At 53.7% G+C, this 27,660-nt stretch overlaps 13 protein-coding genes across 13 annotated transcripts; 4 read left to right on the plus strand and 9 right to left on the minus strand.

Annotated features, from left to right (window-relative positions):
• Positions 1-1,098: 1,098 nt before the first annotated feature.
• On the minus strand, positions 1,099-2,003 carry PG997_010964 (uncharacterized protein; the record flags this gene model as incomplete). The annotated part of the gene is made up of 3 exons (XM_066815279.1): positions 1,099-1,356; positions 1,403-1,590; positions 1,664-2,003. 3 exons carry the CDS (start codon positions 2,001-2,003, stop codon positions 1,099-1,101), a joined length of 786 nt encoding a protein of 261 aa, XP_066664569.1.
• A 612-nt stretch (positions 2,004-2,615) lies between these two features.
• On the minus strand, positions 2,616-3,314 carry PG997_010965 (uncharacterized protein; the record flags this gene model as incomplete). The annotated part of the gene is made up of 1 exon (XM_066815280.1): positions 2,616-3,314. One exon carries the CDS (start codon positions 3,312-3,314, stop codon positions 2,616-2,618), a length of 699 nt encoding a protein of 232 aa, XP_066664570.1.
• A 271-nt stretch (positions 3,315-3,585) lies between these two features.
• On the minus strand, positions 3,586-4,735 carry PG997_010966 (kinase-like domain-containing protein; the record flags this gene model as incomplete). The annotated part of the gene is made up of 4 exons (XM_066815281.1): positions 3,586-3,791; positions 3,917-4,127; positions 4,339-4,569; positions 4,652-4,735. The coding sequence occupies 4 exons, from the start codon at positions 4,733-4,735 to the stop codon at positions 3,586-3,588; spliced, it is 732 nt and encodes a 243-aa protein (XP_066664571.1).
• Positions 4,736-5,581: 846 nt separating this feature from the next.
• PG997_010967 (uncharacterized protein) lies at positions 5,582-6,586 on the minus strand (the record flags this gene model as incomplete). Its single annotated transcript, XM_066815282.1, has 1 exon — positions 5,582-6,586. One exon carries the CDS (start codon positions 6,584-6,586, stop codon positions 5,582-5,584), a length of 1,005 nt encoding a protein of 334 aa, XP_066664572.1.
• A 201-nt stretch (positions 6,587-6,787) lies between these two features.
• Positions 6,788-8,554, minus strand: PG997_010968 (uncharacterized protein; the record flags this gene model as incomplete). The annotated part of the gene is made up of 6 exons (XM_066815283.1): positions 6,788-7,267; positions 7,331-7,529; positions 7,581-7,702; positions 7,761-8,050; positions 8,114-8,228; positions 8,303-8,554. 6 exons carry the CDS (start codon positions 8,552-8,554, stop codon positions 6,788-6,790), a joined length of 1,458 nt encoding a protein of 485 aa, XP_066664573.1.
• A 625-nt stretch (positions 8,555-9,179) lies between these two features.
• Positions 9,180-9,803, minus strand: PG997_010969 (uncharacterized protein; the record flags this gene model as incomplete). The annotated part of the gene is made up of 3 exons (XM_066815284.1): positions 9,180-9,365; positions 9,414-9,624; positions 9,793-9,803. The coding sequence occupies 3 exons, from the start codon at positions 9,801-9,803 to the stop codon at positions 9,180-9,182; spliced, it is 408 nt and encodes a 135-aa protein (XP_066664574.1).
• Positions 9,804-9,831: 28 nt separating this feature from the next.
• PG997_010970 (kinase-like protein) lies at positions 9,832-10,743 on the minus strand (the record flags this gene model as incomplete). The annotated part of the gene is made up of 2 exons (XM_066815285.1): positions 9,832-10,384; positions 10,406-10,743. The coding sequence occupies 2 exons, from the start codon at positions 10,741-10,743 to the stop codon at positions 9,832-9,834; spliced, it is 891 nt and encodes a 296-aa protein (XP_066664575.1).
• Positions 10,744-13,126: 2,383 nt separating this feature from the next.
• On the plus strand, positions 13,127-15,547 carry PG997_010971 (uncharacterized protein; the record flags this gene model as incomplete). The annotated part of the gene is made up of 1 exon (XM_066815286.1): positions 13,127-15,547. One exon carries the CDS (start codon positions 13,127-13,129, stop codon positions 15,545-15,547), a length of 2,421 nt encoding a protein of 806 aa, XP_066664576.1.
• A 561-nt stretch (positions 15,548-16,108) lies between these two features.
• PG997_010972 (uncharacterized protein) lies at positions 16,109-17,874 on the plus strand (the record flags this gene model as incomplete). Its single annotated transcript, XM_066815287.1, has 3 exons — positions 16,109-16,160; positions 16,215-16,907; positions 16,964-17,874. The coding sequence occupies 3 exons, from the start codon at positions 16,109-16,111 to the stop codon at positions 17,872-17,874; spliced, it is 1,656 nt and encodes a 551-aa protein (XP_066664577.1).
• A 1,415-nt stretch (positions 17,875-19,289) lies between these two features.
• On the plus strand, positions 19,290-22,800 carry PG997_010973 (uncharacterized protein; the record flags this gene model as incomplete). The annotated part of the gene is made up of 8 exons (XM_066815288.1): positions 19,290-19,351; positions 19,398-19,605; positions 19,791-20,120; positions 20,172-20,343; positions 20,531-20,811; positions 20,870-21,924; positions 21,987-22,481; positions 22,536-22,800. 8 exons carry the CDS (start codon positions 19,290-19,292, stop codon positions 22,798-22,800), a joined length of 2,868 nt encoding a protein of 955 aa, XP_066664578.1.
• Positions 22,801-22,872: 72 nt separating this feature from the next.
• On the plus strand, positions 22,873-23,404 carry PG997_010974 (uncharacterized protein; the record flags this gene model as incomplete). The annotated part of the gene is made up of 2 exons (XM_066815289.1): positions 22,873-23,055; positions 23,237-23,404. The coding sequence occupies 2 exons, from the start codon at positions 22,873-22,875 to the stop codon at positions 23,402-23,404; spliced, it is 351 nt and encodes a 116-aa protein (XP_066664579.1).
• A 293-nt stretch (positions 23,405-23,697) lies between these two features.
• On the minus strand, positions 23,698-26,019 carry PG997_010975 (uncharacterized protein; the record flags this gene model as incomplete). The annotated part of the gene is made up of 1 exon (XM_066815290.1): positions 23,698-26,019. One exon carries the CDS (start codon positions 26,017-26,019, stop codon positions 23,698-23,700), a length of 2,322 nt encoding a protein of 773 aa, XP_066664580.1.
• A 955-nt stretch (positions 26,020-26,974) lies between these two features.
• PG997_010976 (uncharacterized protein) lies at positions 26,975-27,505 on the minus strand (the record flags this gene model as incomplete). Its single annotated transcript, XM_066815291.1, has 2 exons — positions 26,975-27,264; positions 27,448-27,505. 2 exons carry the CDS (start codon positions 27,503-27,505, stop codon positions 26,975-26,977), a joined length of 348 nt encoding a protein of 115 aa, XP_066664581.1.
• Between the last annotated feature and the right edge of the window lie 155 nt (positions 27,506-27,660).

Below are 27,660 nucleotides of genomic sequence, written 5' to 3' on the forward strand. Positions count from 1 at the left end.
CTTGAAGCAACCATCGACTATTACATTCTGAACCATGATGCTGTGATTTGAAACTACATACCCAGAGGTAGGATGGATATTCCAAATCTCGTCCACTCACTTTTCTTCAACGTTGCCTGCCCAGTAGCAAGTAATTCCACAAGCCTTCAGTGAAGGATGCACCGTGAGCAACTCGGATACCCTAAGCCACAGGGGACTCCACCTCAAATACAGGCCAATTCACCCACTAAAGCACATGCATCAACTGCGTGAATTCAGTCGTACGCTGCATGACGAGCAGACCACCCTTCAAGAGTCAAACAATTGTGTGTTTTTCTACAATTGTGCTTGTACTTGTAAATCGTACGGGTCTATTTAGTGTATATTTGATTTGACAGATCTAGATCGCACCAGATGCCTACGACATGCTGGTTATTGGTATCTTATATGTGTCAACAAGTGAGCAGCTGAGGAACGCTTGTCTGCCAATCCAGTCTCTCGCTCAAGGCCCAAAGTCTCCGCCGACTGTACACGCTCAATCCACCCCGCGGGTTGTTTTGAGATGTACAACATACCGTTGTTGAGGATAATTTTAATGAGTCCTCGTTACTGCAGATGGCCATTTCTGGAAAATTGAAAGTTCACTTTCGTCAGACTCCGGCATCCTTGGACTCTGTACGTTGGATGACCTACTTCGATTGGGACCGCATAAGAATGGACCACCCACACATGCAATTGCTCAATTAACGACTGCAATAGTTCACCGTGAAATCTCTTGACTGGAAACAAGTGATACCGATCTCGTGTGTGATAAGCATTTGCCGCCTCTCTCCTGCTAGCGTTCAGCTGGACCTATACGATTGCCGCGGAAGTTAGGTATGTACTGTTGATACCTAGCCGCCCAAAGACCAATGACAGTCCGGCCTCCCTCCCTAACATCAAGGCTATCCCTGGCTGCGACAGTAGCATACGCCGCTGAGGATGGAGTCGCGAATGCCCCCATCTTCCTGCCCAGCCGACGTATTGTCGCCATGTCGTCGTTAGAATGATGATGCTGCCCGCCGCCCCGAATCAGGGCCCGGAAGAGCTCGGTCACCTCTCGATTCACGAAGCCCGCCATCATCGACCTCGCACAGTCGGGCGTGTGCTGGGTGTACCGATCAGCCACGCGTCGCTGGACTTCGGCCGGCGGTGAGCCGTCTCACGTCGATGCTCAAAGCTACAGCACCAGGCTGCGGTCGTTGAGGATGCCGCAGTAACACGTGTCGTGATGAGCGTCGCACGCGACCGAGACTTGGGAGGTGACTTCTTTGAAACTCCACATTGATATTTACGTTCTTGACGCTTGCCGGTCAGGTCAAAGCTGACAATCCCACTCTAGCCTGGTACCTATTAAGAGACACAGTGTACAGATATTGGTTACCACGCCTTCAGGGCTACTGGGGGCTACTCTCGCTTCCGGTCGCTCTGGACTGCCTTGATGTGAAGTCCAAGCACCACGGTCCCAATTCTGCAAGGTCGGGTTCCACGTCTTGTCAATGTCATCCATCCACTGATTGGCCATCTGGATATTTTCGTAATCGTCGTCGTTGCATCCTTTATCATCATTGCCTGTGATAGCACCATTCCATTAACGGTCTGATTAGCCACCGGCAGGATACCTACGATACGGAAACCGACTAACCTATCCACGTATCGGGAACCCCGGACTCTTGGGGTTCGTTCTCCCTCGTACTTCCGTTTCGGTCTTTAGCTGGATGTGATATATTGTTGTCGCCGTTGATTTCGTCGTCATCGAACCTTCTGAAGCAATTTCCCATAGCCCAACCAAGAGTCCCCCAAAGGTAATGGTGTATTGCATATCGCGATGGTTGTTGCAAAGTGTTGCGTTCCTCAACAGAACACGAACCCCAGGGGGTAATTCCCTCTATTCGGCTGTAATGAACATATTCGGTGAATCGAGGAGCACCTGAGCGGCGTTTGGTGACACGGGCTCTCCCTCTGGCACGGCCCGCTGAGCTCATGGCCGCTTTAATCTCTTGATTTCTTACTTAGTTAGTGATAGATTCATCCAGATGGCTGACCTGAGTTATAGACTGCCCAACATGTGGACCGTTGTTTTTGAAAAGCCTTGGTGATGAAGATGTATACCCTTTGATACATGTAACGAGTCGACTTGGCACCAAGAGTGTAAGGGTGTGGTTTCATATCAAATACATGGCGGCCAACTTGCTGAGTTGCAAAGGTTCGTTGAGTCCCTCTCCTCGGTGCGATTACGCATTCTGACTTGGAATGAGTCACCACGATGGCCCATAAATGAGAGTTGCCCGAGCCGCTTGTATTGACTCTTCGATACTCAAGGCTCAGCGGCGCGTACCCATTTTGCAGAGATGAGGGCATTCATACGAATTACAAAGGTTGCGTCCTGGGCCGAAGAAGACGTAGACGGTTTGAAGAATAACAATTGGTATACCCGGGTATGCATCTGCAACTATGGCCCAAGGCCATATTATTCGATGTGTTTCTAAATGGTGTTTATCTATTCAAGTCCTGTTTCATTTTTGGAAGCAAGTATACATTATTTACACACATATGTCACACTCCTTTCTCAACCCGAATATCTTATCGTAGGGTTTTCAACCACCCGGATTCTCCGCCAAAAACTGATCATCGCCCGGATTTTCCCCCATCACAGCATTGCCCGGAAAATTCCACATATACTCAGCGGCCGGATCAGCCCCCATAGCCTCATCACCGCCCGGGTTGTTGTTCCCCATGACATCATTGACCAGATATCTCCACAGCTCCTGCGCGCCCGGATCCTCCTCCACGCCCGGATCCGGAACATTCCCCATAACCACATCATCGTCCACCGGCGGCGGCTGGGGCAAGGCCGCGGCGCCGGCCGCCTCGCATCGGGCACGAACCCAGGCGCCGGCGCCGGATTCTGCTCCGCGTCGTGAAACGCGCGCTGGATGTACGCGAGGATGGCGTCGTCGGTCTCGGCCTCGCGTCTGTTCGGGTAGCCGTCGGCGGTTTTGTCGCGGACGGCGGCTGTGGCAATGGCCAGGCAGTCGCGGATCGGGATGCGGTTCGGCTCGTCTTTCGCCATCATGCGCCCAATCAGCTCTCGCAGGTCCGGGTCCAGCCACGGGTACCGGAGCTCGGCGCCCGGCATGTAGAGGTCCCACGCGTCCGTCTGGATGTAGCCGTCCAGAAAGGCGCCCCAGCGGGGCTCCCAGTTGTAGACTTTGGTGATCAGGGCCATGACGATCTGGGTGGTGGGGGAGAAGCGAATCGTCAGGGAGTGAGCAGGCAGAGGAGGGTGATGACATTATGGCACCTACCCCTGCGACATCCCTACCATTCCAGAAGGGCCCCTTTTCCGGTTGGAGTCTTCAACATGTGATGATACTTGGTCAGTCGCAAATCTCCTAACCCCAACAGCCAACTCTCGAGCCGACTCCGGCAACATTTACTTACGGTGGAAAATCGTCTTCCGCGACGTTTCTAGCCACGCCAAAATCTATGAGCTTGTACGCGGGTACCAGGTCATGTTCTTCCGACCCGTGTTGTAACTCCCCAAAAATAACTATTCAAGTTCCCCTACGCATTAGCATGACGAACGGAGGCGGTGGTTTCTTTAAGAGGGAGCTCCTGGTATATCAGAATAGATGACTCGCCATTTTTCATATGAATCTCGCTGTGTTGCAACATCAGTGGCGGTCGGTTCGGATCAATCGTTTCGGTCCTCGTAGGCGCCTTGTGTTCGGCCATGATCGGCCACATCATGCCGATACATGCACGGATGCCTATTGGTAAATGCGGAAGAAAACACAGTCAGTTCGTAGGCCAATCCCAAATTCATCACGACGACACACGAAATAGGGAGAGAGAGGGAATATGGAGGTAGAGAGGGAGCTGGGACGACACTTACCACACAGGAGGATGTTCCAGAGAATGCGATTCGGCACCGGCTCCTGCCATTCACGTGTCTTGTCGAAAAAGTCCTGGAACGTCCCGTTCTCCACGTACTCCGTCAAGATGGTCGGGCCCGGCAGCCCGTTCAGGTACCGCCCGCGATTTCGGAACAAGTCGCGGATCTCCCAGATGGGCTTCGTGCTGAAGCGTTGGCGAAAGGCCAGGATCTGCGCGAAATGCATGCCGCCTCTTATACACTAGCAAGGGTGACGAAACGTTGTCAGCTAATGCATCTCTGACCCACTGATGGACGGTTCGTGAATATCTGCGGCGTAATTGTTCGTACTCATGTTGGAGTAATATATAAGTTCTTTCTTTTCTCTTCATTTTCCTCTCGTCCTTTAATGTACACTTCGACATCTTCTCCAATTCACTCACCTGTAAACAGTCAATCTCCCTACCCATGGACTTCTCGACCGCTTCCCCGGCAAAGCCTCGCTTGACGACGAGGAGCCGCGGGGGCAGTTCCTTATCCCGCACGTCCGCAACGAGCGCCGCGATGCCGTAGCCGCCCTGACCCAGGAACCGCCGGAACTGGAACCCGGGCATTTTCTTCTCGTCGGTGAAATAGGTCATCAGCAGGCCGCGAGCCGCGTTGATCCGCCGTTCCTGCTCAATCTCGTCGTTGGGATCTGGAACCCCCGGCTGCTGGCCGCCGCCCCCCCAGGTCGGGCAGCACCATCAAAGGTACGGCGGCCGGGTCGAACAGGGCGCCCTCCGGCGGCGGGAGGTTCCGGGCCACATTGTACGGGTCGACGGGGTGTTGCGCGAACATGGGCGCGACGGGCCGGCCAGGTCGTACTGGTTCATAATGTGGACGCGGTATCGGTGGTAATGGACGCGGAGGTATCGGCAGTGGCCTAGGCGGGCTCGGCACTTCCCGCGGAAGAGGCAGCAACGGACGCGGAGGTGGTGCTGCATCTGGCTCTATGTTGATATTCTCATGTAGAAATAGTCCACCTCTTCCTCTCTGCTGTGGCTGATAAAACCCAGTCGGGTACTCCAGCTGGTTCTCGAAAGTGGCCTGAAGCCATCCCCAAACCATGATTCGTTTCCAATGTGCTCGCTCAATCAACTCAAAATATGATCCAGAATAAACCCGAGTCAAAGCTTCCAGGTGTAAGATGCTACACCAGCAATGGGAATGTGGAAAATGTTTCGAATGGGAAGTCAAGACGAAAATGCTCATTGTCACACCGTGGCGAACAAAGCACAATAGCCCGTCGGGGACGCATCTTTGTCTCGGTAGCGAATGCACCATGGGCTTCATAGAACAAAGACAGGTCGAAGAAGCCGATTCTATTCTGTTAACTGCGCGGAATAGTTATCTTGAGATACCACATTCACTGAAATGATGAATTGAAAAAAAGAAGGCGAAAAAAAAGAAAAGAAAGAAGGAAAAGGGAGGGAAGCTTCTTCTGACGCATCAACCATGCCGACTTCCTGCCTTCTCAAGATACTCGCCCACAACCTCTTTGATCATGGCATCATATGTAGCCAACTCGATACCCAACACAGCTCGCACCTATTGCATTGATTTAGATACGATTTGATTCCAAAAGGAAGTTTGCAGTTAAGAGGGAGGGAAAAATGGAGTTACTCACCTTAGTCGTATCCCATCTCAGGGGCACAGTGGACCACTTCGGACCACCCGGCCGGAACACCCCCGAGTCGAATGGCTCGGGAAGTGAGTCTTGGTGATGGGAACTGTATCCTCCCACCTTGCGTCGGTGTTCAGGACGAACGACTGGTTTCCCTTCACGTCCGGATCAAGAGCCCGGACGTGTGCGCGGGCTACATCGGTGCAGAGCACCGCGTTCCCGACAGCCACGATTTCGCCTTGGTATGGATTACTGGCAGCGTCGCCATCGCCGGGACCGTTGGAAGCCGGTTGGGGAAGCAGGCGGTACATCAACATGCGGGTGGAATCTGTGCCGGTGGCCAGCTCGTCCTTCCCGAAAATTAAGGAAGGCATGATGGAGATCAGGTCGAAGCGCAGTGCATGGTTATTGACGAACGTCTCCGCTGCCTCTAGCGAAGCGGTCTTAGCCGCGCAATACGCAGGCAGCTGCGAATTATACGGCGGTTCCGGAACGGGGACGCGGGTCTCGGGCCCACGGATGACTTCTTCGCCCCTTTCCATCTGGGCCGCAGCTGCCGCGTCGGAGAAGAAGTCGGCAGGGGCAATGGCTACAGTGGAGCTGGTCATGACGATGCGTCGTACCGACTTCCCCTTGTCGCGCGCAGAGTGGAGGATGCCCAGGTTCCCCTGCACGCAAGCGGTGACAAAGGCGTCCTCTAGTGACTGAACTTTTTGAGGATCCGAGCCGCCCACGGCACTTGCATGATCTGCATGAAGAGGTGCAGCTGTGTGGATGATGAAGTCGACGTCTTGTACAGCTTCGTCATAGGCGCCGGGGGCAGCCATATCCGGCACGATGACGAACATCAACTGGGTTGCCCTTGGGTCGAGAGCGACGATGGAGGGGGCGGCCCACATCTTAGCAATCTTCTCGTGTGATCGAACGGCAACGCGAACACGATAACCATGCTGTAGAAGGTCAACTAGGATAGTGTAGCCCAAGAAGCCGGTGCCCCCGGTCAGCAGGACGAGTTCCCCGGCCATGTTTCGACAGGATTCCGAAGGGTGAGTTTCCAAAGACGAGTGAGCGAAGTTGTTGACGGTTTATCTAATAGATATATCTCCTGGATTCGACGGCCTTTTATACACAGATATCTGTCCAACTGACGGACCTGAGGAGGCGCTTGTTCAGGAGTGTGTCCGTTTTGGGTATACAGTGCGAGGCGCCCTGTTCAAACATGTTTCCTATTCCGGAAGATAGGGCGTCAGGGATCCGTCCGGCTCACGCCGCAGTAGCGTCAGGCCCTGTTGTAGCTCTAGCTCAGCTAGCACTGGCTGACAATAAGCATTGTCCCACAGAAACGTAGAGAACACCTGTCGGATGTCGCGATTGCACAGAACGTAGTCGGCGCACCAGTCGGCGCCCGCAGTACATCGGAAGAGATTGAGAAACCAATGCCCTTGCTGACTGGCTTCCGTTACCCCTGTTCCGAGGAGGCCAACAAAGGCTATCCACAGTAGAGCCGATTCGTACCCTGTCCATATGTTGCTGGCGACTGGTGATTCCCCGACCGTCTGATGTAGGCGCGCCACCATCCTGCGCATCAACTTGCTCTGAGGGGGCACTTGGCGCAATGTTGCGAACATAAAAACCTGGACCGCGAGGACCAGTGCATGGGTTCGCTTGATGATATGAGAAAGAGGACTCCGCTCATGAGATAGGTACTGTAAAATGCAGCAGTCTACATCGTGGAGCAGCCTATATAGAGTCTCGGAATGAAGAGTCACCGATTGACGCATCAAGATTGCATGCCTTAAACGGTTGAAAATGCCAACAACTTCGTGCGAATTGCTTTCGGTTATTGAGTTATCAAGGGGCGATTTGTCTGCACAGTCAAGCAGCAGTAGGGGAGGCGCAGCTTGACTGGTATGCAGAGTGGGAAACATGAGCGGTCGTCCCAATGTGATGGCCACCTCGATGTCGGCCCTGGAACTTCAAGTCAGCGGTGCAAATAGACGCCTAGATGAAAATACTAACATGCTGGTGGCCTTGCAGAAGATGAAGTCGGCCATCAAGTTGCTACGGCGCCTGTGTGAGTTGAAAAGCGTGCGAACACCTTGCAAATGCAACTCGGCCACCTCAAAGTTGCCGTCGTAGATCTAGAGTATGACGAGTGAGGGAAGGATTAGCTTTCCATGAACAAGCATTATTACATACCTCAACAAACACCAGTGTCGACATGGTGGACATCAATTGGGACATGTCACTATCGCTGCGCTCGACGCCAACGTGTTTGGAAATCTGACTTCGGACCTCTCGTATTGCCTCGTACTTCTGACGCATGCCCTCTAGCTGTATGGATTTCTCCAGAGCCACGTCCTCCGCGCGCCATACGACAGCAGCCATGGCTAGTGTACTGTGCATCATCGACACGCTTTGCATGGCGTACGGGAACCAAAGCCTCGTACGATCGGCGGTACTTGATTCGAAGTCGAATTTGGTCAGGACTGGCGGCGAGCAGTAGGGGATTAGCCGATATCCAATTCGAATATTAGCGGGTCGCCACTCACAGTATTTGACCAAGTGGTCAACTTGCACACTCTTGGGGACCGGGAGGCTGTTGAAAGGATCCAGGCAACCACCGTCGACCGAGTCGATACGAGTTAGAAACAACGATGCCAAGAGCTGTTTGCTTTATCAGATCGGATCCCGGACACCGATAAACGCCTGTACTCTAGACAAGGAAACACAGACCCCACCTCCATTGGAGTTCCGTTCTCCATCGGCCACAACTTGGCAGCCACCGTATCGCAGCATGTGAAGGTTGCCGACTTGGTCTCGTCAGCATGGTTTGTGATGCGACTGCGCTTCGTGGCTGCCTTGCTTGTTGCTTGCTGGGCTGAATTACTGGACTTTTGGAGGGCGGTGCGTATGGAATGGCTTCGGATGGACCTTGTCAGTTTGGCGGGTTTGGTCCCACCTTCCACCGCAACGAACATGAATTGGGGCATTGGAAAATGGCAATTGAACTCCGATGGGTGCCCGGCAAGACGATGTTCTTGTCTGATGATATACTACTGACCCAGAGGTTACTGAAGAGACGAGGCAATTGATCAAAAGTCTGGAGATGTCAGGTGTGGGGTGACTGGTGCTGAAGACCACAAGGATCTAAAAAAACCCGCCTTAGCCTTAGTGGGGGGTCTGTCTGTAGCGCGCCTGTGTTACCCCTGGAGCGCGGCTTCGCTGCTCAAGTATCCTCCCTAGTACTTGTAGACAGAGGGCAGGAATAAAAAGGAGTATCCACAGCAACATATTCCATCATGATGCACGTTCCAGTACACATATCTTGCGATTCTGTTGTCAGAAGTATTCGCCATTGCATATAGGCTACTAACCAATAACAGCTGTCTCAATGCCGGCATTTTCAATCAGCTATGCCGTTGCCAGCTATCCCAAAGTCATCTATCTCATTTCTCATTATTCCATGTCCAACTCCATATCGAGCGAACGTCATGCGAATCGGAATTCTGGGCTTGTTTTACCAGCGCCATAGTCGTACACTGTTGCGCATGATACATGCGAATGAAAGAAAACGCCAGCAATCCGATGAGAGCATTTACTACCTTCCAGCGACGTCTACGGGTTCGTCTCCCTGCGCTCCAGTATGTTGAACGTCGGCTTCGGGGTAAACATGTTTCCGGTAGTAAATCGTCTATTAGTAGTCTTGGCCGCGGCGTACTCCCTCACCATGGGCTCAATCGTGGACCAGTCCAAGATCGTCGTGCCCACGCACTTGCCGTCCTGCTTGATTGCTTCTAAACCCTGCGCGACCCAAGTCCGGCACCTTTATTTCGGGTTGTTCTGCATGACCGGGATCTGGCGCAGGATCTGGAGGAGGCGCTTCTTATCCGTGATCTTGGCTATGACGACGCGAACGAGGAGAGAGGCAGTGCTGCGAGTATTGGTGAATGCCCGCTTTTCATACACCCAGCCACGGGGCGAATTCTTCACGTGGCAATGTGTTCCCGGTACCGCTTTCGCTTTCTCCTGCCTTGGCACTATGAGAAAACCCCAGTGGTAGCTATGCAGTGAATCAGTATAGTCGCCATTGCTGAGTATGAAACCTACGGTTGGCCTTGCCGGCGCTTATTTTTGAAAGCTCGACATCAGACGCCAATCAACTTGAGTCCAGCGAGTACTTATTGGGCCTGCGGAAATAAGCCGGTTCGAATGACAAAATGAGCAAAACTTCAGGGACATTGTTCTTTCGATCGGGTATGAGACATCGTCAGATTTCGCCCCACCATCTTTGCCGAGTGCGTTCCATTTTCAGCGCCGCAGGGTGCGGCTCCAAGAACTGGTCGATTGTACCTTGCCAGTCTTCATTATCAATGCTGACGGTCCAAGCCGACGTGTATTCCCAGTAGACGGGATACCATCCGGCGGTCTCCCAATCGATGATGCCGACGACCTCATCTCCACGGACAAAGATGTTGCTCGGATTGAGGTCACCGTGCGTGAACACCGGCGCCGGCCAGGGTCCGTCCTGCAATCCCGCCATCTCTCTGATGTCCTCCCAGTCCTGCTCTTCCTCGTGCCAATTTTCCGGCTTCTTCTCGGATGGCTCAAGGCTGTCGCGCAGCCAGACATTAAAGGCATGCACTGTCTGAAAGGGTCCCATGCGAGGGAACGCCCTGGTGTTCCGAGCGTCGTAGAGCGAGCCGCCCGTACAGCTCTGGACACCTGCGTCGCCCGGAGGCTGGAGAGAACGCAGCTCCTGCATGATGCGACGCAGTTGTTCAAGGATCTTGGTGAGCGCTGCCGGGTCTGATGATAACCGACTCCACGCACGCGGAAGTTACTCGCCCTGGATGCGTTCCATGATGATGTAAGCGTGGTCTTCGTGGAGAAAGGCGCAGTGCACCTTGGGCACAGGGACGCCCGACGTGTTCTCGGCAACGAAATTCATGGTGGCGGCCTCCTGCAGATGTACGAGCGGCCCGGTCTTGACGAGCAGGTGTTTGGAGATGTACACGCAGGGACCGTCGCGGCACCGGGAGGTAGGGAGGAACAGAGTCGTCAATCGAACGGCGGCGCGAGTTAGGAGCCTGCGCACCCGAGTGTTATTGATAGCAAGGGTTTCCGTCCCATTGTGCCAGCCCTTGAGCGCATCCCAAGGCGAGCTATCCGGAGGTGCCATATGTGGTTTGGAGAGAGGCTCTCCTAATGGCTCTCAAGATACAACATATGAGGGGGTGGACCGCGTCTGGGGATTAGTGGAGTTAGAATCAATGGGGTTGCCGCACGTGACCTTGGCTATGAATGCAGAAAACCAAGGGCACATTCAGCAGTAACGATGCTTCAATGTGCACTTGAATATGATCGGGATATATCGTGATATTAGAAATTGTATAATATATAACGTACTCATATTGCTAGACGATAGATCTGATACTGGAGAAGTTATCGTGGAAGGGCTTGAAGGGGCGCTTCTCAGCGTAACTGACTTATGAACTTACAGTGGGGTTTTCGGTTGGTAACGCTCGCTGGCTTACTGTTTATGTAGTGCTGTACTCTGAAAAAAGTGTCTGGTTCAGGCCAGGGTAAAGTTCTATTTACTGCTGCAGTACCCCCGACAATAACCCCCACGCTACGAGTGTAGAACAACCTTACCTATCGCCAATAGCAGCAAATCGCTTCGTTTCTACCACGTTGTCGGATGCACAAGGAAAGGACAGAAAACATGGCATGCATGGGCTTGACTCAATCGCTTCAGACAGGCAACCCGATGCACACTGGCCTCTTTGCACTTGGTCGGCCGAGAGCGAATCCCCCGGTATTGATCAGAGGATCACCGTCATGGGTTCGATTTTTACCATGGCTGATTGACCAGAACCCAACCAGCCTGCCCCTTGCAGCTTCAGGGGCGAGAATGCAATGTCAGAAATAAAACCACGACGTCTCTTGCGGGCCAAGCCCGACATGATTATTCCTCAATCCAGTCCCCCTATGTTTCCAGCTCTGTGACCTGTCTGCTATAAATGCAATGCTGGCTACGCTACGCAGCAGATCACAAACAACGTCAGTGCGTGGTGTCGCATCCCTCGGGCCCTAAAACCGTGCACTCAGTTCCGAGACCTCGGTCATTGTTGCTTTTTCTCCCGCTTTTGCGCAACGGTCAAATTTGGGCAGGGCCAATTCCACGAACCACGGTCGGCTACGCATGCCCTATTTCCCGAGCGTTTGAATGTTTCGGAGTGAAAACCGGTGGATCGTCATGACGGCACAGGGAGATTGGGGGTTGCCTTGGGTTTCGCTCGCCATCGGCCGAGCCACCTTGGATGAAACGGGCGGCTGCGGGGGTGCGTTATGCGCTCCTTTCGTCGGCGGGGCCTGGACATGGCGCTGGCACTCTGGGCAGTTGGGAAAGCTCCAGAAGAAGCTTCAACAAGCATGTGCCCTGTACCGACTGACGTATGCTCGCCGTTCTTTTAATTAATCGGGATGCTGTGGGTGGCCGTGATGGATTCATCCGATCTCATTTCTTGTCGATTACCGCATCTGGCCATTTTCTTCTGGGGACGTTGTCGCTGCGGCGGGACATGCTAGGACTTAGCAACGGAATCTGCTCCGTTGGTCTTCTCAGTGGTGGCATAATTCAGTGAGTCCTGCCCGGGCCTAAGGCTAAGTGTGCTAGTGGTTCAGGGCAATTGGAACCTACCCGCCCAGTTCGAGGCACGGCTCACTTCGAAGTGGTCTTAGCGATTGACCAATTCTCCCGTCCTTCAGTTTACTACTTGCACGCAGACTGCTTGATCCAAGAAGAGGGTATTCTCATTTATGCTTACCTCCCACTCCCTGCCGTTCTGAGTTCCTGTTCACTGGTTCGGTCCACTACCGTGTCGCATGCAGATGCAGCATCGGAAAATCTCTGTCACTCTCGCAGACGCGCCCGAACTGATGGGTCTTGGCAGCTTGTCAAGCCCTGTGCAGGGTTGCATCCTGTGCCGACGCCCCCCACCAGTCCCAAGTTTTATGACTCGGGCAATCAATCTCAAACCTTACCACGCATCGTTTATATGACTTGGATCACAACTTCTCCAGTTCTCCCCCGGCCTCTAGACCAAATCACGGCCTTGAATTGCAAGCGCAACGGCTCGGGATCTTGGTTCACTTACTAAAGCAGCCTCACCGTTGTCCACTTCTCATCTCATAGCCCGTCAGACTCCGTCTCCACCACGTCGGCCACGGTCTTCCATTGGCCGTCCGTATCTGGTCGGAAACCCAGATCCACGATGGATGCAGGCACGTAGCATGGTATCAGCTTGTCCAAGGCCAGGGGAGCCAAGCGGCTCCTACCATGAGCCTCATTTGGCCATACTTGGCTATAAGTAAAAGCCCAGGCACCGGTCAGCATGCAAAATGGTTCTCTCGAGTCACGTCGCTCTCAGTCACCAGTTCACTGTCTACCTTCTTCAAGTCGTTTGGAGTTCAAACGCGTCCTTTCTCTCCCAGCCTTGACGGCATTTATTTTACCTTCTTTTCAATATACATTACTTTCTTGAGCGCAGACTACATACACGATGAAGATCGCTGCAATTTTTTCCTTGGCCATGGCGCTAGGCGCCTCTGCTGCGGCCGGCACTCTCAAATACACCGATGACAAGACCGGCATCTCTTTCTCCGGCTACAGTGACGACAAGGGGTTGAGAGTCGGTATGGCTCTGCCCGAAACCCCGGGCAAGGACCTGATCATGCAGATCGTCGGTCCGGCCAAAGAAGGAGCCGGCTGGGCTGGCTTCGATTTCAGCTCCTCCATGTCCGGCAAGATGCTGCTCGTCGCGTGGCCCAACGGCAAAGAGGTCATGCTCTCGCCCCGCATCGCCACTGGCTATGTCACCCCTTCCGTCTACACTGCCACTGATGTGAAGCTCTCTCCTATTCCCAAGGGAACTTTCGTCAACGAGACCCACTACTCGGCCACCTTCCTGTGCGGTGGCTGTATCAACAAGGACACCTTCTCGGCCACCGATGCCGACGGTGTCTTTGCCTATGCCTACTCGACCACTGCTGTCACCACCCCCACCGATCCTTCCTCCGCTCTCTCTTACCACGCTGCCGGCTTCAGTGCCTACGGCATGAGCTTGGCGGATGCCAAGTCTGCCGACTATGCCAAGTGGGCTGCTATGGCAGACACCACCGCTGCCCCTCCTTCCGCCCCGGCCCCTTCAGTGCCCGGCACCAACCTCACGGCTCCCATCCGCACTTCCAACGTCACCTACGACTACATCGTCGCCGGTGGTGGTCCCGCTGGCATCATCACCGCCAGCAAGCTAGCCGAGTCGGGTGCTTCTGTTCTCTTGGTGGAGCGCGGCCACGCCTCCACCGCCTCCACGGGCGGCAAGGCCGTGATGGCTTGGAACTCCTCCGTCACCCAGTTCGACGTTCCCAGCATGGGCTACTACCTGGCCTCCTCCACCCTCGACGCCACTCAATACTGCGCCGATACCGCCTCTCAAGCCGGCTGCCTCCTCGGAGGAAGCGGCATGATCAACGCTCTGATGTTCGTCAAGCCCCAAGATGCCGACTTCGACGACAAGTGGCCTGCTGGCTGGAAGTCTGCTGACGTCAAGGCTGCCTCCGACGCCTTCTTCGAGAAGAACCCGGGCACCGATATGTCCTCGGCCGACGGAAAGCGCTACGACCAAGGCGCCTACGACGTCCTCTCCACTTTCTTCCAGTCAAACGGTTTCAGCTCCGTCGAGCCCCTGAAGGAGCCCAACAAGAAGGTCGACGTCTTCGCTCACCCTCCCTGGTTGATCCAGGACCACATGCGCGGTGGCCCCATCAGGAGCTACTTGCCTGCCGCTCAAGCCAAGAAGAACTTCAACATGCGCCTCAACACCAACGTCGTCCGTGCCGTCCGCCAGGCATCTTGGACTTCGGGCATCGAAGTCCAGAACGAGGACGGCTCCCGCGAGTACATTAACGTCACCCCCAAGACCGGCAAGGTCATTCTTGCTGCTGGTGCTCTTTCTACTCCCCGCATCCTCTTCTACAGTGGCATCGGCCCCGAGGAGCAGATCAAGAAGGTGCCCTCCACCGTCACTATGACCAACGCCTCCCGTATCGACCTACCCGTCGGCAAGGGCGTCCAGGACCACGTCATCCTGACCGTCTCCATGAAAACGAAGCAGTCCCTGAAATCCCTCAATTCCACCGCCTTCACCAAGCCCAGCCAGACCGACATCGACCTGTTCGCCCAGGGCTCCGGCGTCCTGACCCAGGCCGGCCAGCGCCTCAACTTTTGGACCTCGGTCAAGTCGCCCAGCGATGGCCAGACCCGCTTCATCCAGGGCACCTGCAACAGCCCCGCTGACGACGAGGTCAAGCTCAAAGTCTACCTGACGCACGGCGTCACCTCGCAGGCCGATCTCGGCCTCGATGCCACCGGCAAGATCACCGAGCTCAAGGGCAACCCCTGGCTCGACACCAAAGGCGACGTCGACGCTCTCCAGACCTTCTTCGACCGCCTCATCAAGATGACGGCTAAGCCCAACTCGACCCTGTCCATCAAGATGAAGGACGGCTCCGTCGCCCCCACCAACCTGACCGGCGCCGCCCTCCTCGCCGACATCAAGTCCACTCAGGCTACCGGTTCCCACTGGGTCCGCTCCGCCCGCATGGGTCTCGATGACGGTCGCAAGGCCAACGGCTCCGCCGTCGTCGACACCAACACCAAGGTCTACGGCACCGACAACCTCTTCGTCGTCGACGCCTCCATGCACGCCGACCTGCCCACCGGCAACACGCAGGCCATCGTCATGGTCGCCGCCGAGCATGCCGCCGACAAGATCCTGGCGCTCGGTGGCGGTGCTACCAACGGTACCACCGCTCAGCCCTGCCGCAAGCGGAAGCTGCGTCGCGGTGCCGGTCACCGTCACCGACGCCACGCTCGCCGCGCTCATGGCGGCGTGGACCTAAGCTCTCACATGAAGGCTTAAGGGGTTATCAACCTTTATCATGTTATCTTCTTCTTTTCGTTTTTTACTCTTCTCTCTGTGCCTTTATTTGAGAGCTGGAGATTCCAAAACTGCTTTTTCGCCCTTTTGTATTGCCACCATAAAACTTGACTGTATATATATTACCTTTGTATAAAATGAAGATACCATGATCAACCCATTCGTTACTACCGAAATTAGCTTGTTGATTCTTAATGTGGCTCGCATGTCTTGTATGGTGTCACCTTGTCATTCCTGCGCTTTCTGGCAGTCATGTTGTACTACAATCACGTCATATTTGATATTACCTGTCACGTGGGGTAGTTGACCTACAGAGATCAATATCTGACCGTTCGGCGACTGATTAGCACATACCTCCCTCGAATGATATTCCCCCCAGCAACCGGGATGAACAGGCTCATTACGAGGCTCAGCGCGGATGTGCATGGCACATGATCACGCAGCTGTAGACTCCAGAAACACAGGCACTCCGCAGAGCCATTCGGTATTTAGGCTGCACATTATCATCCTGTCATCCATACATCCCTTCCGGGCCTTCACGATATGGAACCATCTCCTGATACGCCATTGAACGGAGGAAATCCTCCACAGCATCGTATGTTGACTGTTGGCCCTTGTTGACACATGAAAGATCATTGACCCATTGAAGTCACCCCGTCAAAGTACGCCAAGTTGATTAGCATTCACTCACAAACCAATGCGAGCAACTCACTTTATCAGGGCTCAGACTGGAATGGGCTCAATAAGTGGCTATCAGAACCTTCAGCAGTTCGACAGCCAGACCCCTCAAAGGAGGGCTTCGCGCGGATCTACGTTCTTCCTCGTCAGACCCCGAGTTCTTCGAGCTCCGGCAATGCCCAGAAGTACATCGAGGGTGTGAGCTTGGCGCTCCCCTTGGAGGAAAGCCTGAAGCGACAGCCGACCGATGCGAGCATCCTCCTATTCCTTAGGGGGTATCCGTCGCCCGAATGGCTGAAAGAGATAGGTGCACGGTTTCGTATTGAACCCGAGGTCTTCTACAGGCATCTCAGCTTCTTTCAGAACCCCATGGTTTCGATGAGACAGTCGCCGTTCAAGCTGCCTAGCAATCAGAGGCCCATCTTCCAACTCACCTTGACTACTGTTGGGCAGTACACTCCGTATGCTCTTTCCTTGTCGGAAACCAGGACGCAGGCATCCCAAAAGATGGAAGCCTACCTTTCTGGCATGAAGAAGCAAATAAACTGGACTCTTGGGGATTCCATGGTTCGATCGTTTGATGTGCACAACGAGAAGCTCTTCAGCTTCGAACAGCTCATCACCATATACAGCTCAAAGGGCGAGAAGGACAGCCCCTATACTAGTGAGTCTCGCTCATATTGTTACGAGCCAGATTTCAATGCTGAGTCTCCGTTTCAGCTTTGGTATGGCTCGACTGCGGAAATGACCTGCTCCGAGGAAGGACCAATCTGGGGCCTTGGGCACATATTGGCCATTCTGTCACCACCTTCCCAGTCACGATATACAGACGAGGGATCTCATTGAAACCATATCAACATAGACTGGTTAGCGGATATGAAAACAAGGTCCATGGTACAGGCGGCCTGCCACAAAGCATATCGCTGCTGCCCCTATTCTACGGACGGTCCCTGAATCCGACACAAATGAGCGAAGATCCGTTCTATGCACTCCATGAGTTGTTCGCCTTCTGGGCAACTTCAGAAACCCAATTTCTGAATGTTGTTCAGTCAGCATTGCAGTCTAAGGCGAGCGTGTCTTCAGGTAAACTGCCATCGGAAATGGTCGAGAATCAAAACACTTTGGTATTCTACAAGGACCTACTGAACCGACACGTGGAGTCAATATCGGAGAGTTTGGGGTTCATTGAGACCCGAGTCTTTTCCGATTGGCCCAGATCCAACGCCAACAAGCCGGAAATGATGGCCCAGCGCCTCCAGTGCGATGTCGAATACCTGTTGTCCAAAGCCAAGATGCTCCAAGCCCAGTGCGAGTCAGCGATGCTGGCGCTATCGAACCAAGCAGGTCTGCAGGAGTCTAAACGGGCCGTTGCGGAAGGTGAGAGGATGTACCGCTTATCACTCTTGGTATCTGTTTTCATTCCCTTGTCATTCTGTTCTTCGCTGTTCGGCATGCAGTTTGTGACTTTTGACGCAACCGTCAGGGGTATTTGGACATTCGCCCTCGTTACTGTGCCGATTTTTGGACTGTCTGTTCTTTTCTTCAGCTGGAAGCCTGAAAGCATTAGCACGGCGCTGTGCGGTGACACATGCCGCCACCAACCGAAAAAGACGAAGCTTGGTGGTGTGTGAGCTCATGTATCCAACCGTCATTCATTATCGATTTCGTTTCATATTGTGCCCACCTGATTAACGCAAACCAATGGATAGCCTGTTAACCATGCCACCTTTTAAGCCACCCAAAATGCCGGGCGTCAATCACTAATGGGTAGCATGCTACGTTGACCCATGTCGGTGACGACGACGCTCGTAGTTGACCATGGTGAACCAGCTTGGGGGTTGCATATCTTCCACAGCTGGCAGATTATGGAGTACGTACTAAGCAAAACGGAATGTCGGGAGGGAAGGCTTTACCCGCACCTACAGGTTGTCCTTGTCGTGCAATACATTCGCGGGGAGGGCGTGCCCCTCTTCTCCAACGTACATGTACCTACATGAAATGCAATACCAACAAACGTATCACGAGTTTGGTGACCGCCAAAATGGTGGCGCAACATATCACAAAGCAGCTGCGGATTCGTTGTTGGCATGTATGATACAACCCACTTTCAGCCAGTGTGTGTAATCATGCAGTCAGCGTCTACCTACAGCATGTCGAGCGCCCGGCTATTGACTCATTGACCAACCACTGATCAAACCCACCACATTCGCCATGAATTGCCAGATGCACCGTTGAATTGAATTGACAGGGGAGCGAGGATGCAAGCAGCCATATTCACGTCGGTAATGTGTTTGCCACCGTTGCTTGACAGATTCCCGCCACTGACTCTCTGTAGACAAGACACTCGACTGAATCCATGAACCTCAGATCCGCCAAGGGCTGACTTGGCGAAGATACGGACATGGGTGCGAGGAGGCGACGTATTCTGACCCCGCTCTCCAGCGCAGGTAATATCGAGGATAAAGTTGCCTGCCGGCAGGAGAACCACACCGAGGCCACCATGCAGGCCAAGGCACCCAATTGACTGGTGACACATAGGTCGCAGCCTTCTTGTAAGACGTTGGAGACGCTCAATGTACGTCCGTATGTGGTTTTGTGTTTGACTCAGTGTGCGTGTGCGTTACACAGCCAATATCACATACGTCGAGGCAACCGCAATACGACCCAGGCTCACAACGCCCCTTCGACTGCAGCCATTGCGGCTCGGTTTATCGTACTTTTCTATTCACGGAGGCAGAATGGCCCAATCCTCTGAGATCCACACACCGGCCTGGGCTTTTAGGACTCGCCATCAAAGCCAGCCGCCGGACTGAAGGCCCATTCGAAGCCCCTTTTGCGAGAAATCTACCGCATGTGATTTTCTCTTTCCCCGGAGGTCTCTTTCCATACACCCAGCAATGGTGTCACCCTTGTACCAAGAGTCAGCCTCTCGAGGCCTTGAAAATTCTATGTCTTTGGAGCCAATCAGGGCGCTGACAGCTGAGAACGAGGCTAAAGGCCATCATCAATGATCGGCGATACCTACCCCTGGCTGCAGCGTTCAACGATGTCCGTTAGTCACTTGGTGGAGCAATACCCAGCCCCGGATCAGTCCCAAAAGGGAATTGAGTACGATTCCTATGACACTTGACTTGGCTCATGCTGACTTCTATAGCATTATTCTTGTCGATGGATTACTCGGAGGCGAGCCGGGTTTGAGTAACTGGGCAGAGCCCCTTCACAGCCGCCTTCTCTCGCAATCTATGAACTCGGCAATTCAATACTTGGATCTCGGGATCAAGCTCGAAAAGTTAGAGGATTTCCCTCGGAAAATGAAAGAGGCCGAGGAGATCCTGCTTCGGGAGCTGTATCAGTTTATCAAGGTGATATCCCCTAACACCCTGTGTGGCCGCTGTTGATTCACATTTTTCAAAGAGCGATAGGCAGCCCATTATTCTAATAGGATACCGCCTCTCAGGATTCGTCGTCCAAAAGGTACCATCAACTAATCAGAATGATCGCTTCCATAATGCTAGCACGCACTATCCGATGGCTGATCGTTGGCTAGGTTCTATGCATTGCGCATGATATCGCCGAACAAGAGCATCGCGCGAAACTCCTGATGACCAACGTGTCACAAGTCGTTCTTCTTGGTACACCGCCGGCAACGGGAGATGCCGTCAAAGTCATGAAAACGATTAACATTATAATCTGCCAGAGATCGTTGGCAAAGGACCGGTTAGGCGAACTCGCCGACGTTCAACGGACAATCGACGACATCGGGATCAGTTACAAGGAACGGGGTCTCCCCTCGAGAAGCGTCGTTTGCGTCGAGACCCAGAAGACCAAGTACGGCCACCGTGACCTCAAACATGTTGGTCGCCATAAACAACGCGTGGTAAGGTGACATGAAGCATTTTCAAGAAGATTTGCATCTCACTCATGATAGCTTGTTGATGCGGCAATGTGGGTGTCTCGGTTTCCGGATCTCGCTATAGTTGAAACCAGCGGCAAACTGTCCAGCGCCTTTGAGACGAATATGGTCGGCGAAATCATCGAACTGTTGCGCCAGGCTTCTCCTCAAGGGCTTAGCCAGTTATCAGATGGTCCGTCAACCAGGAGTGAGTGTAATTGTGTCTCCCAACTGGAAGCGTAATCGACTAACATGTTAATGCATCGCGACAGTTGACCCGACCCCATCTGGCTACGAAACAAGTGAAGGGGATGTCAACTCAAGAGGCATGTTTTCGTAACTCTTTCGATATTCTGTTCGAGATAACCAGAGCGATTGCTAAACTTCCATTTCAGGTAGATCAAACTGGGCAAAGTCCAGATGGAAAAGAGCGGCACATTGGGCTGGACGTCACGACTCCGGGTTGGTGTCCGAGGAACTGGTCGTCGAGGTACCTCGCTATTACAACCTTCCACCACCCCAACGTAACCTCGTGCGCGGTAGAGAAACCGAGTTGGAAAGTATTCATCAATACCTGCAGAGGAAGGTTGACCCAATGGACACACTAATTCCTCTACGTGCCGTGATGGTCTATGGCAAACCAGGCATGGGCATCACCGCATTAGCCACGGAATATGTCCGTCGCCACAAGGGCGACTACGATGCCATCGCTTGGATCACAGCTGACAATCTAGCACACCATTGCGACGAGTTTGCTTTACATCCTGGAAATTGTGGACCGAAACTCCAACAACTCGGAGGCCAACTGGAGTATCCTGGAAGCATGGCTTCAGAACCCCCTTTCGGTCAAATCGACGAACCGGGAGAAGCGATTTGACGCTAAATGGCTACTGATCATGGAGGATGTCACGGTCGACACAAACATCTTGGACTTCTGGCCACGGCAGGGAGATGGCTCGATCCTCGTTCTAGGCAAACATCCGGCTCCCCTCCGAGATGAAACAATCGACATAACGCCTGTCGAACTTCCCTCGCTACCCGAAAACGACGCTGCGAGTCTATTCCTATCTGTCGCCGAGGTAACTCATCCCGTGGACCAAACCGTTCTTGACATTGTCAACGATTGGGAGTGTATCCCTGCTGCAGTCATCCGAGTGGCCATGAAGTACCGGAACAGAAAGCAAAGAGAGAGCCTCCCGGAGTTCAAGGCGTACCAAACGTCCAATCGCAAGGACTTGCTCCTTCGAGGCGTGTCCCATATGTCTTCTATAGCCGCTCTGTGGACTTTGGACGGCCGCAGCAGCTCGGAATGGTCCATCCTGAGCGTCCTCCCGTTCCTGCACCACGCACAAATCCCGGAAGTATTATTTTCAAACTATTTAGAGCCAACTGAGACGTCAGAACTACCAGGAGGCTATCTTACTTCCCGTCGAAGGCTGGAGGTCGATCGACTGATAGATGTCATGGAGCCGGGCCACGGCGTGAACGAAACAACGATATCCACAGACAAGGTCCTCCAAGATAGCATACGCGTCGAATATCTCGAAAGCGGAGATGATTTGGCGATTGCGTTCAACCGAGCTAGTTCCATGGTCAACCGGATGTGGCCAAAGTCAATAACTGCCGAGATATCCTTCTCAGAACTGGATGAAAGAGGTCGATGGAAGACTTGTCAAAAGCTATTAACCCACGTCAAACGTATTGCCGGGAGTTATGTTGATCTCGATCCGGATGTTCAGCGTGACTGTGCACAAGAGGATTTCATCAAGCTTATGATTGAGGCTGCATGGTACAGTTTTCGTCAATGAAGCGTAGCAACCGAGACAGAAATAGCTGACACTGCCACATTAGGTATTTGAACCAGAAAGGGCGCTACAATGATGCAACAAAATTGCTCGATGTGGCATCTTTGGCCCTTCGTCGTGCCCCGCGAGAAATGCTCGACTTGCTTTCGGCTCTTTATAACACCGGTACCGCGATAGCCTCGACCGCGAACGATACAGCCACAGCGCTCGAGCGTTGCCAACAGTTCAAAGAAGTTCAGAAGCGGATCTTCCGATCCAGCGGCGTCGAGACGGTGAAGCTTGCGGCCGCCTACTCGGAGCTGGGCATGGCCTATCTTCAGACGGGCCAGGCTTCGGCTGCGGTCTGGAGGCTGCTTCAGAAGTCGAGGCAGATAAGGGAAGGCCTGCCCAACTTTGAAAAGGTCAATCTCTTCAGCGTTTTGCGTGGCGAGGCCTTCTATCACCTACTCCACCGGGAATACGACGAGGCCGAAACGAAGCTGCTCGAGGCCTGCGAAGACCGCCGTTTGAAGTACGGCACAGATGACCGCAGAGGCGGACGGTGAGTTGCTGTGTCTCAATTATGATACTGCAACGGCAGCGCTAACTGTGTCAGGGCTGGCGCGCTATTATTCGAATTAGGTATTGTTATCTACCAACAAAGCCTACAAGTCTCGGATAAAAAGGAGCTGGAAAGATTACTCAAGTCGAGCACCGATTACCTCGAGCGCGCCAAAGCCATATTCAGCCATGTGGACATACAATATATCGCCGAAGTTGCCGATGCGGATGTGGCGATCGCGCGGAACGTACTGGCGAGCAACGCTGACAAGGTCCAGCTACACAAAGCACAGCAAGTCTCCCCCAGCATCAGGAATTAGAACGAGATCGGGGGTGACTAATCAGCTTTCAGCAGAACCCTGGTTGAGAGAGCGATCCAAAACTACGCCAAGATGAACTTCTTTGAGAGGGAAACCGCTCGAGCTTTGTTCTTGTTGAGCAAGGTCCTCGAGCGGCTCGGCGATTCGATCAACAGCAAGGCCCAGCTGGAGGAGGCTAACCAACTACGAGAGAAAATCGATCGCGAGAGACTCGTTAAAGAAGAGGACCTGAAAGACGAAGACTTTGATAAATTGGTGAGTCTAGTGAAACGGTAAAACCACAGGAGCCTTTATATCAGCCAGCAAGCGGTAGCAGGGACGAGGGCAACAACATAGTCGTCGATCATATACATTTGAATGAAGTACCACCAAAATACGCACTTGAAATCTAACGTGACATGAAGCTCCTATATACTGACAGTTTCTTCTATCGGAGCTGATCCGGGAGAAGGAGAAGAAAGGCAAAGTCCCGATGGCACTGTTTACCCATAATACTGGCCATACTCGGGCATATTTCCATACATCGGCTACCTCCTCGGTCATCCAGCTGTTGGCTAGATGGGCTCTCGCGATGCTCGGAAAGTTCCCCGAGATGCGCAAGTAGATTAGTAGCCAAGGGAGTATTGGGTATCATATCCATTTATGAAAGAAACTATCGAGGTCATACTTCGTCACCAAATCAAGTCTCGAGTGCGGACAAATGTTGTTGCATAATACATCTTTTTTCTCTTTGCTAGCTGCCTATGTGCTAGTCCATGGCTTCTGTGTCTAAGTGGCATTAAATGCCAAAATCTAGTTTTGTGGTGTATCTTGGGGTACTTCATCATTCATATCTCATAAAATGCCGTGCCGCAGCTTCCAGTCCAGGAACGCCTTCTCCGGCTGTCATTAATACCGTCATCCTCGGGGCACTCCCCGACCTCCCCGGCGGTTTCCTCTAGGTGAGCCGCCGCCGTTATTGTTGTTACCTCTGCCAGTACCAGAACCAACCGGGGTCCATGTAACGGCATCACCATTCGCACGACCACTGCTACCCAAAGCCGCCTCCGCGCTGCGTCGCGGCCAGGCCACGCCTTGCGGTGGCAAACTGCCACGACCGCCGCCAATAACAGTATCGCGTTTGTTACCGCCGCGACCACGTCTAGCAGTGCCGTTGTTGCCCGGGAAGAAATTGACGTTCGTAAGCTCGATATGGGGCAAGTACGGCGCCTCGCCCACCATGTCGGCAAACTCGGGACGGACGCCCACGCCGGGATCGACTCCTTTGCGCAGACGCAGCGCCAGCGCGTCGGACTGCGCCAGGGCCCAGCGGGAGTAGCCGCGGTCCATACTGGCCGCAACAGTACTGCGGAGCACGGTGGTGAAATGGGCGGGCGTCGGGATTTGGTTCTCGGACATGCCCATCTCGCGAAGGAAGGTCGGGAAATTGTTGATAGAGTGCAGGCGTCGGACTTCGGAGGCGAGGTGCGCGGCAGCCCCGGGGGAAGGGGCGCCGTGGCGTCGGAACAGATCGTCGCGGATCTGGGCCAGAGATGGTGACGAGGAGGACGATTTGGATGGCCGCGCAATGCGTCGGAACAGTTCTGAGAACATGAGAAGGCGATAGGAGGTCCGCGTTCCCTGGAAGGTCTTGTCGAGACGGTAGGCGCTGACGGCATCGGGTTCGAGGTACGCGAGCTCTGGGTAGGTCTTCTTGGTGTTGTCACGGTTGTTGGGGTATCTGCGTCTTTGAGACTCGTTGGGGCTCAGCAGCCACACGACGTTGCGCGTGATGGCCTCGGTGATGATGGCGCGGCGCAGCTCGTCGGTGACAGGGACGTCGCTGACCAGCAGGGCGACGAGCAGATGGCCCAGGTTGGGGCAGTGGGACTTGTCGCGCTTGCCTCCGAGGAAAGACTTCAGGAGTGTATTGGCCTGGGTAACGATCTCGGGGCTCTCCGTGGCGAGGCACACCAGCAGGTGGAATAGGTGGAAATATGACTCAATGGCCTTCTCCGAGGCGTGCTCCAAGGTGCTGCAGTTGCGGTCCTGAGATCCGTAATAGTATTCGGTTTCAGTCTGCTTTTTCTCGTTGCCGTTGTCGTTATCAAGGTTAACGAGGTTGAGCTTGACGACGATGTCGGTCATGAATGCGTAAAGGACCTGGGCATTCGTAGGATTCTGCAGCTTGACGTGCTCCTTCAGGACCGACAGCGACGTTTGGGCGTTGGTCCGGACTGAGTGCCAGTGGCGTGGCGATATGGGCAGCGGGAGCCACCTGGTGAAGGGGATGTTCTGCACGGATTTCCGGGTGGGCAGGGCGAAGGCCTGTTGCGACAGGAGGTCGAACTCCGATGCCAAACCATTCGTAGTTGAGACGCCGACGCCGAGCTTAACATCGCGATACGTCTTCTTGGCGACGAAGCACTGTAACTCGCGCTGACGGATTACGTTGTGTTCCGTGATGAGAGCGCTGACGCGGGGCCAGGCTTTGGCGAGGTTGGTAAGATCCTCGAAGTCTTCAATGCTTTCGAGAACCTGGAGCAGGAGCTCGTTGGGGAGCTCGTTGATGGCGAAAGGTCCGTCTGTTGTCTCTGACCTGTCGATGGCCTGCACGGGCATCTTCTCAGTGTCCGGTGTCGTCCCTATAGGGGCCCAGAAATTATGTGATGCAACAACCTCGATAGCAGTGCGTTGACGCGTTTGCAGAGATCCGGATTGATCGCGACACCTGACGTCAAGGTCATCTCCCTTGAGCGCCTTCTCCTCAAACCCGCATCGCTGACACGCAGCGAAAGGGACATGGTAGCAATCCTGAGACCCCGTCCGATAGCTCTCAAGATCGACGGCCTCACCTCCATAATCCTGCTGGATTTTGTCGCTTCCAAAGAAGCTGAGCAGCTGAATGGCGATGCCCTTGAGTGTGTAGGCGGGGGTGTAGTAATCGTCCCGGTTTAGTATGGTCGCACAGATGTAGCTGCCAAACACATTGGGATGGCGGACGTTCGTGTCCATCTGGATCCTGGGAGGACGCATGGGGAACTGGTCGAGCCAGTCGATGTTCAGATGCATGCGCTGCCATCCGGGAGGCGACAGGACCAAGCAGAGCTGGTCCAGGTTTTCGCCGACATGGAGATGGATGTTGGGGTACGGCTTCCGAATCAGTTCATCAATGTCGAGCAGCAGGCGCTGGCGCATCTGCGTGGCACGCAAGTTATTGGATGGTGCGCTTTCGGCCATGTTGCACGGTCTGGCTGAACTGATTGGGTGTTGATGTTGGCAAAGCCGGGGAACGAGTGTGTGGTCTCTAGGATTAGAGTAAGTGAACGAGTAGAGAAAAGAATGACGGAGGGCAAATAAATGTCCCGAAAAAATACAAGTCGATGCTGTTCAAGTCGATGGGATGGGTTTCTGTGGTTGCAGGAGCACAAGGAACAGAAGGGAATATTCTGTTACCCAGCAGGTGTTGCTGGCTGATACTTATAGAAGGTCCCAGCTCAACCCAAGCACACAGTAGAGTGTAGGTGAGACAAATTGGTCCTTGCAGTCACGTAAACCTACCTCTTTATTCACTCCGATTGACTCACCTCGCCGTTCAATTGAATGTTTCTCTGCCACAAGAACAAGAACGTCAGAAGGATCATCTTCCGCACTCAGCAGGCCAAGAGGAGCATTGGCCTGCACTTTGCCTAATCGGGCTCGCCGCAAGGGTCAAATTTCGGTCTGTCTTTGTCTGGGCCAAGGCAGCGATTCAGCGATTCCTCCCTTTCAGCGTGACGTAAAACGTTCTAAAAAGTTATCGATTGAATCACCAGCGAAGTCGAGGCTCGGATGTAAGATTTTCTTCCAGGCATAGATAAGGCATGGAAACCCTCCCAGAAAGTGGAAGATCGCGGCCCCCATTCTCAGGCTTCGGCCCACCTTTCCCCGAGAAATCCAACACCCCGGCCGAAAGGACAGGCCAACTCGGCCGAGATGGTACGACACATATGACAGTGACGGTATCCAAAAACACCAAGTTGTACAATTTGATAGTTACATGACTGCAATAATTAAGTACATTCTGAAATAGAGTCAGACTTTGGTCAGTCGTCAATCGATGTCAACCTGCCGCATCACCGTCATCCCCTCTTCAATTGATTACTACTCTCAACCGTTCCCTTCTTCTTTTTCTTCACTTCCTCCCCACCCCCAATCACAAATTCCCAATATTGTCCCACTCCTTGTCCTGAAACTCCCGCTCCTGCTCGCGATCCCACTTCTTACCCTTCTTCTGCCCACCCGCATCCTTTGCCGACGACCCCCAGCCCCTTCCCACTGCTGCGGGTTGAGGGGCTCCCACTTGTCCGGCTTGTGCTTGGGCGACATCTTGTCCCCGACCGCGGCCGCAAAGTTCTTGGCCTTGGGCATCGCGTCCTGGTGCGCGTGGTGCTCCCCATGTTGCCGGTGTAGTGGTGCTCGGTGCTGTAGCAGAGGCGCGGGCCGCTGCGACGGAGGAGGAGGGTGGCTGTCGATGAAAAGGGGAAGGAAAAGAGCGTTAGTCACTCAGTTCAACTTACGGCTGGTATTGGTGGGGGGCTGCTGTTGCAGGGAAAAAGAAGCATGTGGTGTGGCGAAGAGCTGAGTAGTTGGGTTGCTGAGGGGGTGATCTCCCAAGAGCTCATTTACCTGCTGGAGTTCGGATGGCGCCCCTAAGGGCCACATTCAGGGAGAGTCGAGAGGCCATCATGCCCGGTGTGTAGAGAGATGTGAATGACTTATCAATTCGGTTTGGTGGATTGACGAATGGGTTTGTTTGCGTTTCGCCTTCCTTGTTGTAATGTTGAAAGGTGTCGAAGGATAGCTTTTAAATCACGGGTCGTTGGGGAAGCATTTTATTCC

This window comes from Apiospora hydei (assembly GCF_038363865.1).
Source record: "Apiospora hydei strain CBS 114990 chromosome Unknown utg000008l_segment0_segment0, whole genome shotgun sequence".
Taxonomy (NCBI): domain Eukaryota; kingdom Fungi; phylum Ascomycota; class Sordariomycetes; order Amphisphaeriales; family Apiosporaceae; genus Apiospora; species Apiospora hydei.